Source organism: Crinia signifera, chromosome 9, assembly GCF_055691185.1.
Source record: "Crinia signifera chromosome 9, ASM5569118v1, whole genome shotgun sequence".
Taxonomy (NCBI): domain Eukaryota; kingdom Metazoa; phylum Chordata; class Amphibia; order Anura; family Myobatrachidae; genus Crinia; species Crinia signifera.
In genome coordinates, this window is record NC_139225.1 from 88909351 (window position 1) to 88922755 (window position 13405).

At 42.1% G+C, this 13405-nt stretch overlaps 1 protein-coding gene across 1 annotated transcript; it reads left to right on the forward strand.

Annotated features, from left to right (window-relative positions):
• Positions 1-325: 325 nt before the first annotated feature.
• On the forward strand, positions 326-8127 carry VBP1 (VHL binding protein 1). Its single transcript, XM_083159350.1, has 6 exons — positions 326-478; positions 2945-3069; positions 3167-3233; positions 3614-3712; positions 5511-5649; positions 7175-8127. The coding sequence occupies exons 1-6, from the start codon at positions 401-403 to the stop codon at positions 7243-7245; spliced, it is 579 nt and encodes a 192-aa protein (XP_083015476.1). The 5' UTR covers positions 326-400; the 3' UTR covers positions 7246-8127.
• Positions 8128-13405: the final 5278 nt, after the last annotated feature.

The window sequence follows — 13405 nt, forward strand, 5'->3', positions numbered from 1 at the left end:
GAGTGGGTTCCATTAGGGCTGTTATATATCCACAAAGCTCCACAAATTATAATATACACCTGTCCTCTGTAACGCTGCACACAGCGCTGCCTGTGACCTGTCACTGACTTACTACCCCCACGGTAGTGTCTAGATCCCATGCAGTTACTCCACCTCCACCAGCCCTGCAGCCACAGCAGGCACAGAGACGACAATGCCATTGCTTGCCAGTCACACAACGTGAACGCAGTCGCGCTAGCCCTGCCAGTACCGGCGGGCCCCACCCTCTTACGTAGCTTCAACGGCACGCGGATCAGCTAATGCCTGCCAGCCAATTAGCACGCCCGGGAGCCGAGATCCGGAGACTGCGCAGCCGTAGTAATAGAGCACGTTACGGCGCGGCGTACGCAAAGCTTCCAAGATGGCGCTGGCCAACGAGGATGGTGGTGCTACAGGCGTGAAGCGGGTGCACCTGGGTATCCCGGAGGCTGTGTTTGTGGTGAGAGTCCCGTCTGCTTCCGTACACTCTATGTGCGAGCTATAGAAGTGGAACGGCAGCAGGCACGGGCCGGGGTGAAGTCGGCGGCCCTGGCTAGGAGGCAGCCATCATGGTTGCCAAGGCGGTCGCTTCCCTACATGGCATCATCTGCAGCAGCATGCACCAAACCCCCCTCCCCCCCACCCCACCCCGCATTGAATGCGTGAGCGTCCGCTGTCAGGCCCGCGGCATAGTATATCAGCCCTATATACAGCATGCCGTCCTGTGTATACAGTATGTCACTGCTATCTATAGTGTCTTCCTGCATACCTCCCAACATGACCCTCTCCAGGAGCGACAGAATGCTCTGTTTCTGGACTTCCATCTTAATTTATGATTTCCATCACCTGTTTTAAACCGGGTAATTGATAAGAAAGGTGTTAAAGCACAGGATAGGGTAATCCATAAATTAAGAGAAAACAGAGCATTCTGTCCCTCCTGGAGATGATCATGTTGGGAGGTATGCTTCCTGTGTGTGGTATATCAGTGCTATCTGTAGTGGCTGCCCTGTATATCAGTGCTATCTGTAGTGGCTGCCCTGTGTGCGGTATATCAGTGCTATCTGTAGTGGCTGCCCTGTGTGCGGTATATCAGTGCTATCTGTAGTGGCTGCCCTGTGTGCGGTATATCAGTGCTATCTGTAGTGGCTGCCCTGTGTGCGGTATATCAGTGCTATCTGTAGTGGCTGCCCTGTGTGCGGTATATCAGTGCTATCTGTAGTGGCTGCCCTGTGTGCGGTATATCAGTGCTATCTTTAGTGGCTGCCCTGTGTGCGGTATATCAGTGCTATCTGTAGTGGCTGCCCTGTGTGCGGTATATCAGTGCTATCTGTAGTGCCTACAGAAGCTTATTCCCACTGACAATGTGTACTGCTATAAATGACCTAGGCACAGCCCCTGACATTCTTTATGCCCACATATGTGTAGGGTATATAGAGCATGCTTCACCCTCTATGTAGATCACTGTAGTAATTAGTCTGATTGCTCATCTATTATCCATGGTGGAAAGTTCTGTAGAGTAGGTGATGTTGCTGATAGGAGCACATCCTATAGGGGTCTCCTACTGACTACAGAGACTGGACAAAGCTAAACTGACACAATGAACATTGGGGTTTAATGTCTGCGCCTATACAGTGTATGTATGAGATCCTATTTGCTGTCATGCACAATGCCAGTGTCATTTTGTCAGTATTCACTGCAATAGTTAAGATACTTCGGGATATTTGATGTTGTATTGTCAAATCCAAGTCTATTTACAACTACTGTATACAAAAGAATAAAAGTCGATGAGTTTGTGCGCTAAAGCAGCCTATGGAGAGTTCAAACTAAAATGGTGACCCAAACACCATTAAATACGCAAAGAACAAAAATAGGCAGATTGTCCTCTCCACTGGCGCTCTAGTAGGATGGTACCTCCCTTTAATTCGAGGTACGGTCCTCTTCTCCCAATAAAAGTGATAGCAAGGTGTATTAATGAATACCATACATCCCTCAAAGTACAGTGACGCTCCTCTTCTCCGCCTCTGTAGATAGCAATCTGTGTCACCAAGATTTGTGTCCCCTTTGATAGATGGGTGGTCAATTAAGCTCTCCCCAAAAAGGAATACAGAAAATGGCAAAGATAGTATAATACCATTTAATGTACAATCAAACAATACACAGGTGAGACAGATAAAATAAGACAAATGAATGGTAGGATGGCCTGTTACCCGATATAGTGGAGAACGTGGATAACGATCCAGTCCTCAAAGATGGCAAGTATGGATGGCAGTGAACCCGGGATTTTCACTGTCAAACGACCACAACAGCAGGCACAGAATCCACCCAGAATCCTTGAAAAAGGCCTCAGAGGAGGTCAAAAGCGCTTGGAGCTGGGACTTCATTGTTGTGGACATTTTGTCTGGACTGGGTGGATTCTGTGCCTGCTGTTGTGGTCGTTTGACAGTGAAAATCCCGGGTTCACTGCCATCCATACTTGCCATCTTTGAGGACTGGATCGTTATCCACGTTCTCCACTATATCGGGTAACAGGCCATCCTACCATTCATATGTATGTGTTGAGCCCTGGGATAAGGAGTGATTTAGTTTGCTGCCGATGAGGATTAGTGATCCTGTTTGCTGCCAATGAGCAAGTGCTGGATCAATATTTAAGAAAAAAAAAATGATGGATATTAATTTACATACACCTTGTGAGGTTATACAGAATAAGATCACTGAAATTTGTGGTAGTGCTAGTGGAAAAAGTTGTCGTACGGTCTCGTGAAGTGTGCGGAATACCTCTTGGGATCCTTACCAATGGCAGTATATATAATTCACACTCTTTTGGTTTGCATTGTACATAGATTCTCCAATGTTTGGGGATGGTGCTAGTAACTGTTCTATAGTGCAGTTGGGTCACACTGGTAATATTCAATTTATTCTCTTGTAGGAAGATGTTGATTCCTTTATGAAGAAACCTGGAAATGAGACAGTGGATGCAGTACTCAAGAGATTGGATGAGCAGTATCAAAAATATAAGTTTATGGAAGTAAATCTGTCGCAGAAGAAGCGGAGGTACTTACCTGCGTATTATGAAATAGTGCACCTGCTGGTGTAAGTTTTTGTGGACAGGACATAATGTTTTTTTCCCCTTTTTTTCTCTCTCTCAAAGGCTAAAAGGTCAAATCCCAGAAATTAAACAGACTTTAGAAATTTTAAAACATATGCAGAAGAAAAAGGTACAGCTTTAATGTGATAGTGTTTGTCCTGATCGGTGTGTTTCCAGCATGTTGGGCTGTGTTGATAATTCTGCTTCTTCATACAGCACAACCACATCAGCCCTGACAGGGGCTGTTTTTCATTTGCAGCTTCTTACTATGCCCACTTCCCTAAACAGCAGAGATTGTCAAACTGCGCACAGATAGTACATCAGACAAAATCATTCCCATGGCCACCACATGATACCCTCCTAAATTACACCTTGTCATTCTTACCCAAATCTCTGACAGGCGTTCATTCTTGCTATGAATGATTCCTTGTAGCATGTTTGGAAGAATGTCATAACCATTGCTTTTACTAGTTTCTTGTAGATTTTGCTATTGAATTCTGTCTTTGGCAGGGCACTACTGAGCCGATGGAAACCAGGTTTATGCTGGCAGATAACCTACATTGTAAAGCATTAGTACCACCAACAGACAAAGTGTGCTTGTGGCTTGGGGTGAGTAGCAATACACAAAGTATGTATTTTTAAATTGCAGTGTGTTTAACACAGGGGCTCTATCCCCAATGAAATCCCATGTAGAAAAATAGGCTTTTATTACACAACCACAGCAGACAGCGTCACCCCAGGCAGGGAAGAGGAACTGCATGGGTTTTCAAATATGGCGGGTGCTAGAATGAACACTATCCCAAACGCACTCTAAAAGACCATAGCAGCACCTCAGAGGGATCCCCTGTTAGAAGGGACCCAAAGGGTTTTGTAATGGTTTGGTATGAATCCTTCTAGATATTTTTACTCATTCTATCTCTAGATGGTCCTTTTTTGGGGGGGGACTTAATTTATTTAATCTGTATTGGTATGGTCCCTTTTTGTACTAAAAGTAATATGAATTATTAATATCCACCATTTATATTAATAATTGACTGGTTGTCTAACTTTTCGAAATGACCACCAGTTTTTGTAGTCCCCTACTAAATCTATCACCAGAATTGTAAATAGTTTTTCTCCTTCTCCCTTCATTTACATCATGGTTATAAATAATTTTGTCTTGTATGCATTTTATTGAAATGTATTGTAATTTACAGTACAAATCTCCCTTATAAATACAATGCCCCTGATGAAGTCACCTTTCTAATGAAACGTGTTGGACTCGCTACATCATTGGAAAGACATAAACTACTGAAAGATTATTCACTAATTGTCGCGCCGAATGTTGTATTCTGCATATTATCTTGCCCATAGGGCGAATTTTTTTTTTTTTTATTAAATATTGTCTGTTTTAATTTAAAAAAAATTTTTTTTATTTGAATATGAATAAAGATGTATTAACTTTACTGTCCCTAGCACACTGACTTTTCGCAGGCATGGTCTGTTTGTTACTACTGAGCGGATCGTTAAGGGCCATGCAGCAAAACGGAGTCTGAGCTGCCACACTAACTCTCATATGTTAGAACTTTCGGCTTCTCCCTTTGCCTTAAAAGATGTCTAGTTTTAACTAATATTCAGACATAGGCAGTGTCCCTAATTAAGCGTACCCTTTTCTCTATTTTTCTGAGTTTTCACCATAACAGTTAAGTGGTTAATTCCTCAATCTGCAATAAATATGCCAGTTAGCACATTGGCTTAGCATTATTACAAAATATCTGTCGGTACAGATTAGGGTGGCCAATCCCGGGATTGGTGGGATACCGGGATTTGGCCTAAAAAATGACAGGATTTGAATCCCGGGATTGGGTCTTCCAATTCCGGGATTAATGCCGGGCAGCGTCTGAACGAGCCCTCAGACACTGCCCAGAAGTATCCGATCCCCCGGCCTGCAGTTTGGAGCGGGTATGGGCAGTCCGACCTGCGCAGCGTGACCTCTGACCATCACGCTGCGCAGGCCGCACCGCCCATATCTGCTCCAGAGTGATCCCTCACCATTGAGTCCTGTTTGCCGCTTTGGCCGCCAGCCCTCCAGGCCACCCGCCCATGTAAGTAAATAAATGTGAGGGGTGTCCGGAGTGGGGGGGATATGGCTCGTTTTTTTGCACATGCTAACTACCTATACTGCTTAGAGATGTCAATCATATCGATAAAATACACCACTTTGTGCTTAAGTCATGCCAAAATACAACTAGTACACTATTAGCGAACTACTGTAAGATGCAAAATTGAGGAAAAGGTGCACAAGTTGCGGTAAATGGCAGAAGACAAATCTGTACGAGTGACTAACATTCTCTGTGTGGGATTTGCGCCATATGGCACACAAAGGACACATAGCAACTGTAAATTTGTAATATATTTTCATTTCTAGGCCAATGTAATGCTGGAGTATGATATTGATGACGCTCAGACACTGCTTGAGAAAAATTTGTCAACAGCCACAAGGAACCTTGTATCCACAGAAGAGGACCTAGACTTCCTGCGGGACCAGTTCACCACCACTGAAGTCAGTATCCTTTTTGGAGTTATTCTTTCCATGTAAAGTTAAAGGGGTAAGTTTCACTCGACACACCTTCTAATATATAAAATATCCTAGTGAAACTGCCACTGAGAGCAGCGATTTGGTGCAGGTTATTCTAGTTCCCCTGGCAACAAGCGTGCGGGACAGGGACACTTAAATTGCTTGACGTGACACTTAGTGATCCGTTGTGCGAAGCATTCTGAGGTATTGGCAGATAACTGGTAATCTCATGACACCTCATTCCTATTTCATCATTCTAAGCCAGGCATTCCCAACCACGGTCCTCAAGGCACACCAACAGTGCAGGTTTTAGTGATATCCAGGCTTCAGCACAGATGGTTTAATCAGAATCACTCTGGTACTAATTAAGTCACCTGTGCTCAAGCCTGGATATCTACAAAACCTGCACTGTTAGTGTGCCTTGAGGACCGTGGTTGGAAATGCCTGTTCTAAGCTTTCGGCATTTAAACCAGTCTAGATAAGGTTCAGGAGTACTACACAGGGAAATCCACTACTAATATGCAGAACTCCAAGAGAGGAGGTGGGTCTGTCTTTAAATTTCTCATGGAGTCAATATAAGCTATTCACAGAGCAATATAAGGATCATCAGTAAGGCATGTGTATGCTAAGAGGGGGGGAGTCTCATTTAATTTTGTAGTGTAGAGCAGAAATAAGAATGTAGGAATGAAAATAGAGGGAGGGGGGGTGGTGGCTGCCCACAACGAAGGTGGAAGAGAACAAAAGTGTGTGTGTGTGTTGTTTGTTGACCCAAATGGATATTCTAACACCACTGTTGGGTAACAAACTGGACAAAGCCCACACTCAGGGGTCTATTCAATGCCGTGGGCGAGCGATGACAGCGAGCAGGGCTTCCTGTCACCGCTCGCCCTGTCAATATTCAACTCACCCCCCTCATACGCCAGTTCCCCTTCGCTCCGTTTTTTGAGCGAGGGGGAATCGGCATATGCGGCTGCAGAAGCAGCGAGGCTCGCGGCTAAATAGAGCACGTTTGCTGCATTAGCTGTGGGTCTCGCTGTTTGGGGGAATTCTCGTCTTCCTGTGACGGCGAGGATTCCCCCGGATCATTGAATAGGGTGAGGGGGTTAAACAGCGAGAATTGCTGGTTTTCTGCGATCCTCGCTGTTTAACCCCCTCCGAGCGGCATTGAATACTAATCATTGAATGAGTTAGTGAAAGGACCTCCTTTTTTTTTTATTTATTTATTTATTTTTTTATCGGCTGCAAGGTGACTAAATGGAGTAACATTTTGTTGGCAAGTGTTATCGGAAACACAAGACTTTAAGTAACTGGGCCTAATCTCTCCAGCTTTGGGCAGCCCAACCATATATGCAGAAACGCTCCAATGTCTGACTTGCAAATCCAGCTCCGTTTTTGGGTGCACCTTGTTCAGTGTTGAAGGAGATATAGGTTTTTGATATCATGAATGTTTCAATACAATGTGAAGTATGTGTTTAATTCAAAATAAAAAGCCTTTCCTTTAACCTACCTTTCAGATATGGCTAGGGTTTACAATTGGGATGTAAAAAGAAGAAACAAGGATGATGTCTCCAAAAGCAAAGCATAAATTCTTTTAAAATAAAAAAAAAATTCCAAACACGATTTATTTTAAATACGACCCACATATACATCTGGGCATTTGGGCTGGGAGCTCAGACATGCATAAATTTTTTTTATTTAATTGTATAATCCAATTTCATGCATGCCTTAATGTGTATGGCGTTCAAACTATGTAACAGTAATATCCTCTTTGCCCACTGAATAAATCGGAGCAGAATCATTTGTACTTGGTCTGCAGGAAGGTGTCAACATACTGGTTAAATACAAAAAAATAAAGATTAAATGTAATTCTCTAATCCATTAAACTGGGTTCGGAACTTCAAAATGATTTTGCCTACTTACAGGCCTTATTAATATTGGTGTTGGAATAATGAAACATTAAACAACTTGATTTAGAATGGGAGGCAAGAACATTTTACATTCTTACATTACAATGCTATGGTTTGGCTGTTGGTACAGCCTTTTTTTAAAAGTGTGTTTTTTTTTTTTTAAATATATTATTTATATTTTTATATAATCCTTAGTAGTTAACAAGCACTGAAATTTTGGATTGTATAGAAACCTTTACTTACCTCCTGTACATTGTGTGGTGTATTAGCTAAAATGGGCAATTAAGGACCCTTAATTGTAATTGTTGCACCGTTGGCATCGGTTAAATAACTTAACTGCAACCCATACACCCAGATAGTCAACTGAATTATATTTTTATTTTAGTGTTTAGTTTTTTTCCCTTTGTTTTTTTTTGGTCCCACTTTTATGTATATTTTCACACTTGTTTGGGCGGTAGACTCCAGTACTGACACTTCACATGCTGTACTTCCAGTTCTTGGCAAAGTTTTTGTACTTTTATTCCACAATGTCAAAATTGAAAACCATTTGTTGCAAACAATTTTGCGTTGTGTTATTATTATGATTAATATATATATAATTTTTTTTTTTTTTTTTTTTGATAATTCATGTAATTGGAATGGACAGATTTTATTTCCTTATTTGCTTTTTAGGAGAGTTAATGTCTTAATCTAGATCACAGGTCCTCAAACTCGGTCCTGAGGTCCCCACACAGTGGGGCAGATGTATTAATCTGCCTATAACGTTTGTCGAATAACGAGTCCCGCTTCTCCAATATAATGTGGAGAAGCGGGCAAACGTTATAGGCAGATGTATTAAGCAGATAAGGAGAGCCGTTATCCTTATCGGCTCCCTCGCTGCCCTGCACATGCGCACTTGCAGTTCTCCTCACAGAATCACAACTGAAATAATTAGCTCCACCTGTGGTTCTTTTAAAATATGTCAATAAGTAATGAATGCACCTGTGCAACTGCCTGGTAAGCTGAAAATATGAACAGTGTGGGGTCCTGAGGACAGAGTTTGAGCACCCCTGATCTAGATCATTTAGCTTTCCTCTGGCTATTTACTGCCTTAGGGGGGTGTTTTGTTAAGGCGTATGCTGGGTACAAACCTACAGATTTATCTATCCAATCTATTTGGTGGAAAAAAAATCTGGCATGTATGGGAGCATGAGAGACTCAAAAATTTGCTTCCAAATGTTTGAAATCAATATTAATTTAGATAAAATGGCTAGTCATTTAATTTATCAAATTAAACCCAGCTTTAGAGAGAGATTAAATTGTGTTATGAGCTAATTGGTTTGTACTTTCTCTGTCATTTTTCAAACACTAAAATGTATGGTAGACGCTGATTTGCTAGTACACTCCCACTTTTCTCTCTCCAAGCTTTAATAAATACTCTTTAGTCTTAAATGTTACAAGCTATAACTGAGAAATTACTGGTGGATATGTTGCTACACATAGGTGTCTGATATATTTTATTAATAAGATGAACGGTAATGAGTGTCCCTTATTTAACCCCTTCCTGACAGAGCCAGTTTTTGCGTTCCTGACAGAGCCCTTTTTTTCAAATCTGACATGTCTCACTTAAGTGGGGATAACTTTTTTTTGCTTTTACTTATCCCAGTGATTTTGAGATTGTTTTTTCGTGACACATTGTACTTCAAATTAGTGGTAAATTTGGGTCGATACAGTCTGTGTTTTTTTGTGAAAAATACCAAAATGTCGTGAAAAAATGGAAAATTTAGCAATTTGCAAAATGTAAAATTTTCTGCTTGTGAGACAAATAATCATACCACTCAAAATAGTTAATAACTAACATAGACCATATGTCTACTTTATGTTGACATCATTATTTCAACTTCCTTTTCATTTTTTTGGACACTAGGAGGCTTACAATATGAATAGCAAATTCTCAAATTTTCAAGAAAATTTCAAACACTGATTTTTTTAGGGACCAGTTCAGTTCTGATGTGACTTTGAGGGACTTGTATGTGAGACACCCCCATAAATGATACCATTTCAAAAACTGCACCCCTCACAGTATTCAAAACAGCATTTTGGAAGTTTGTTAACCCTTTAGGTGTTTCACAGGAATTAAAACAAAGTGTAGGTGAAATTTCAAAATTTCATTTTTTTTGCAGATTTGCAATTTTAATACATTTTTCTAAGGAACACAGTACATTTTACTAGAGAAATGTGACTAAAAATTGATTCCCCCAATTCTTTTGTTTTCATAAATATCCTATATGTGGCCCTAGTGTGCACGTTGACCAAACCACAGGCTTCATAATAGAAGGAGCACCTACTTGATTTTGGAGCCTCCTTTTTATGAGATAATTTTTTAGGCACCATGTAGGTTTCTAGGCACCATAAGATGCTAAAAGTTAGGAACCCCCCCCCACAAGTGACCCCATTTTGCAAACTACACCCCTCAGGGAATTCATCTAGGGGTATAGTGTACATTTCAAACCCCCAGGGGTTTCACCAATTTTGATACAACTGGGCAGTGAAAATGAAAAATTAAATTTTTTTACACAAAAATGCAGTTCTGGCTCAAAATTTTTCATTTTCAGAAGGTATGAAGGAGAAAAAGCACCCCAAAATCTGTGCCCCAATTTCTCCCGAGTACGGCAATGCCTCACATGTGACCAAAAAATACCATTTGGGCGCATGGCAGGACTCAGAAGGGAAGGAGTGATTTTTGGATTTTGCAGCTCAGATTCTGGTGGAATTTTGGTGGGTGCTATGTCGCATTAGCAAGACCCCCCAAGCACCAATACAGTGGAACCCCCCCACAAGTGACCCCATTTTGCAAACTACACCCCTCAGGGAATTCATCTAGGGGTATAGTGTACATTTCAAACCCCCAGGGGTTTCACCAATTTTGATACAACTGGGCAGTGAAAATGAAAAATTACATTTCTTTACACAAAAATGCAGTTCTGGCTCAAAATTTTTCATTTTCACAAAGAATGAAGGAGACAAAGCACCCCAAAATCTGTGCCCCAATTTCTCCCGAGTATGGCAATGCCTCATATGTGACCAAAAAATACCAGTTGGGTGCATGGCAGGACTCAGAAGGGAAGGAGTGATTTTTGGTGGTGGAATGTTGGTGGGTGCTATGTCGCATTAGCAAGACCCCCAAAGCACCAATACAGTGGAACCCCCCCACAAGTGACCCCATTTTGCAAACTACACCCCTCAGGGAATTCATCTATGGGTATAGTGTACATTTCAAACCCCCAGGGGGGGTTTCACCAATTTTGATACAACTGGGCAGTGAAAATGAAAAATTAAATTTTTTTACACAAAAATGCAGTTCTGGCTCAAAATTTGTCATTTTCAGAAGGTATGAAGGAGAAAAAGCACCCCAAAATCTGTGCCCCAATTTCTCCCGAGTACGGCAATGCCTCACATGTGACCAAAAAATACCAGTTGGGTGCATGGCAGGACTCAGAAGGGAAGGAGTGATTTTTGGATTTTGCAGCTCAGATTCTGGTGGAATTTTGGTGGGTGCTATGTCGCATTAGCAAGACCCCCCAAGCACCAATACAGTGGAACCCCCCCACAAGTGACCCCATTTTGCAAACTACACCCCTCAGGGAATTTATCTAGGGGTATAGTGTACATTTCAAACCCCCAGGGGTTTCACCAATTTTGATACAACTGGTGAGTGAAAATGAAAAATTACATTTTTTACACAAAAATGCAGTTCTGGCTCAAAATTTTTCATTTTCACAAGGAATGAAGGAGACAAAGCACCCCAAAATCTGTGCCCCAATTTCTCCCGAGTACGGCAATGCCTCACATGTGACCAAAAAATACCATTTGGGTGCATGGCAGGACTCAGAAAGGAAGGAGTGATTTTTGGATTTTGCAGCTCAGATTCTGGTGGAATGTTGGTGGGTGCTATGTTGCATTAGCAAGACCCCCCAAGCACCAATACAGTGGAACCCCCCCACAAGTGACCCCATTTTGCAAACTACACCCCTCAGGGAATTCATCTAGGGGTATAGTGTACATTTCAAACCCCCAGGGGTTTCACCAATTTTGATACAACTGGGCAGTGAAAATGAAAAATTACATTTTTTTACACAAAAATGCAGTTCTGGCTCAAAATTTTTCATTTTCACAAGGAATGAAGGAGACAAAGCACCCCAAAATCTGTGCCCCAATTTCTCCCGAGTATGGCAATGCCTCATATGTGACCAAAAAATACCAGTTGGGTGCATGGCAGGACTCAGAAGGGAAGGAGTGATTTTTGGTGGTGGAATGTTGGTGGGTGCTATGTTGCATTAGCAAGACCCCCAAAGCACCAATACAGTGGAACCCCCCCACAAGTGACCCCATTTTGCAAACTACACCCCTCAGGGAATTCATCTAGGGGTATAGTGTACATTTCAAACCCCCAGGGGTTTCACCAATTTTGATACAACTGGTGAGTGAAAATGAAAAATTACATTTTTTTACACAAAAATGCAGTTCTGGCTCAAAAATTTTCATTTTCAGAAGGTATGAAGGAGAAAAAGCACCCCAAAATCTGTGCCCCAATTTCTCCCGAGTACGGCAATGCCTCATGTGTGACCAAAAAGTGTCAGGACTCAGAAGGGAAGGAGTGATATTTGGATTTTGCAGCACAAATTCTGGTGGAATGTTGGTGGGTGCTATGTCGCATTAGCAAGACCCCCCAAGCACCAATACAGTGGAACCCCCTCACAAGTGACCCCATTTTGCAAACTACACCCCTCAGGGAATTCATCTAGGGGTATAGTGTACATTTCAAACCCCCAGGGGTTTCACCAATTTTGATACAACTGGTGAGTGAAAATGAAAAATTACATTTTTTTACACAAAAATGCAGTTCTGGCTCAAAATTTTTCATTTTCAGAAGGTATGAAGGAGAAAAAGCACCCCAAAATCTGTGCCCCAATTTCTCCCGAGTACGGCAATGCCTCATGTGTGACCAAAAAGTGTCAGGACTCAGAAGGGAAGGAGTGATATTTGGATTTTGCAGCACAAATTCTGGTGGAATGTTGGTGGGTGCTATGTCGCATTAGCAAGACCCCCCAAGCACCAATACAGTGAAACCCCCCCACAAGTGACCCCATTTTGCAAACTACACCCCTCAGGGAATTCATCTAGGGGTATAGTGTACATTTCAAACCCCCAGGGGTTTCACCAATTTTGATACAACTGGGCAGTGAAAATGAAAAATTACATTTTTTTACACAAAAATGCAGTTCTGGCTCAAAATTTTTCATTTTCAGAAGGTATGAAGGAGAAAAAGCACCCCAAAATCTGTGCCCCAATTTCTCCCGAGTACGGCAATGCCTCACATGTGACCAAAAAATACCAGTTGGGTGCATGGCAGGACTCAGAAGGGAAGGAGTGATTTTTGGATTTTGCGGCTCAGATTCTGGTGGAATGAATGGTGGGTGCTATGTCGCATTAGCAAGACCCCCGAAGCACGGTGAAATGATGAACCTAAAAATCCATAGATGTGTGGTATATTTTAAAACACTCCTTTATACATAGGCCGGGTTTGTCGGGGCAAGTGTCACACTGGAAAATAGTTTGCTTTCTTATTCCCTTTTTATAGCAAACTTTGCACCTTTTTTGTGTCCTGCCCTTTTTTCCAGTGGAGGGGATTTCATCAGGAAAATGCTGCCCTGGTACAATACGGGGGCCAGTACTAGAAGTACTGGGGCCCTCTGCCTGCTGGTTCCCAAATACTAGGCCCTTTATGACTTCCTCTTGAAAGTGCATAAATGTCCCCCTCTGGCCGGTAGAACGGAATAGCACGTAAGCGTTATACAG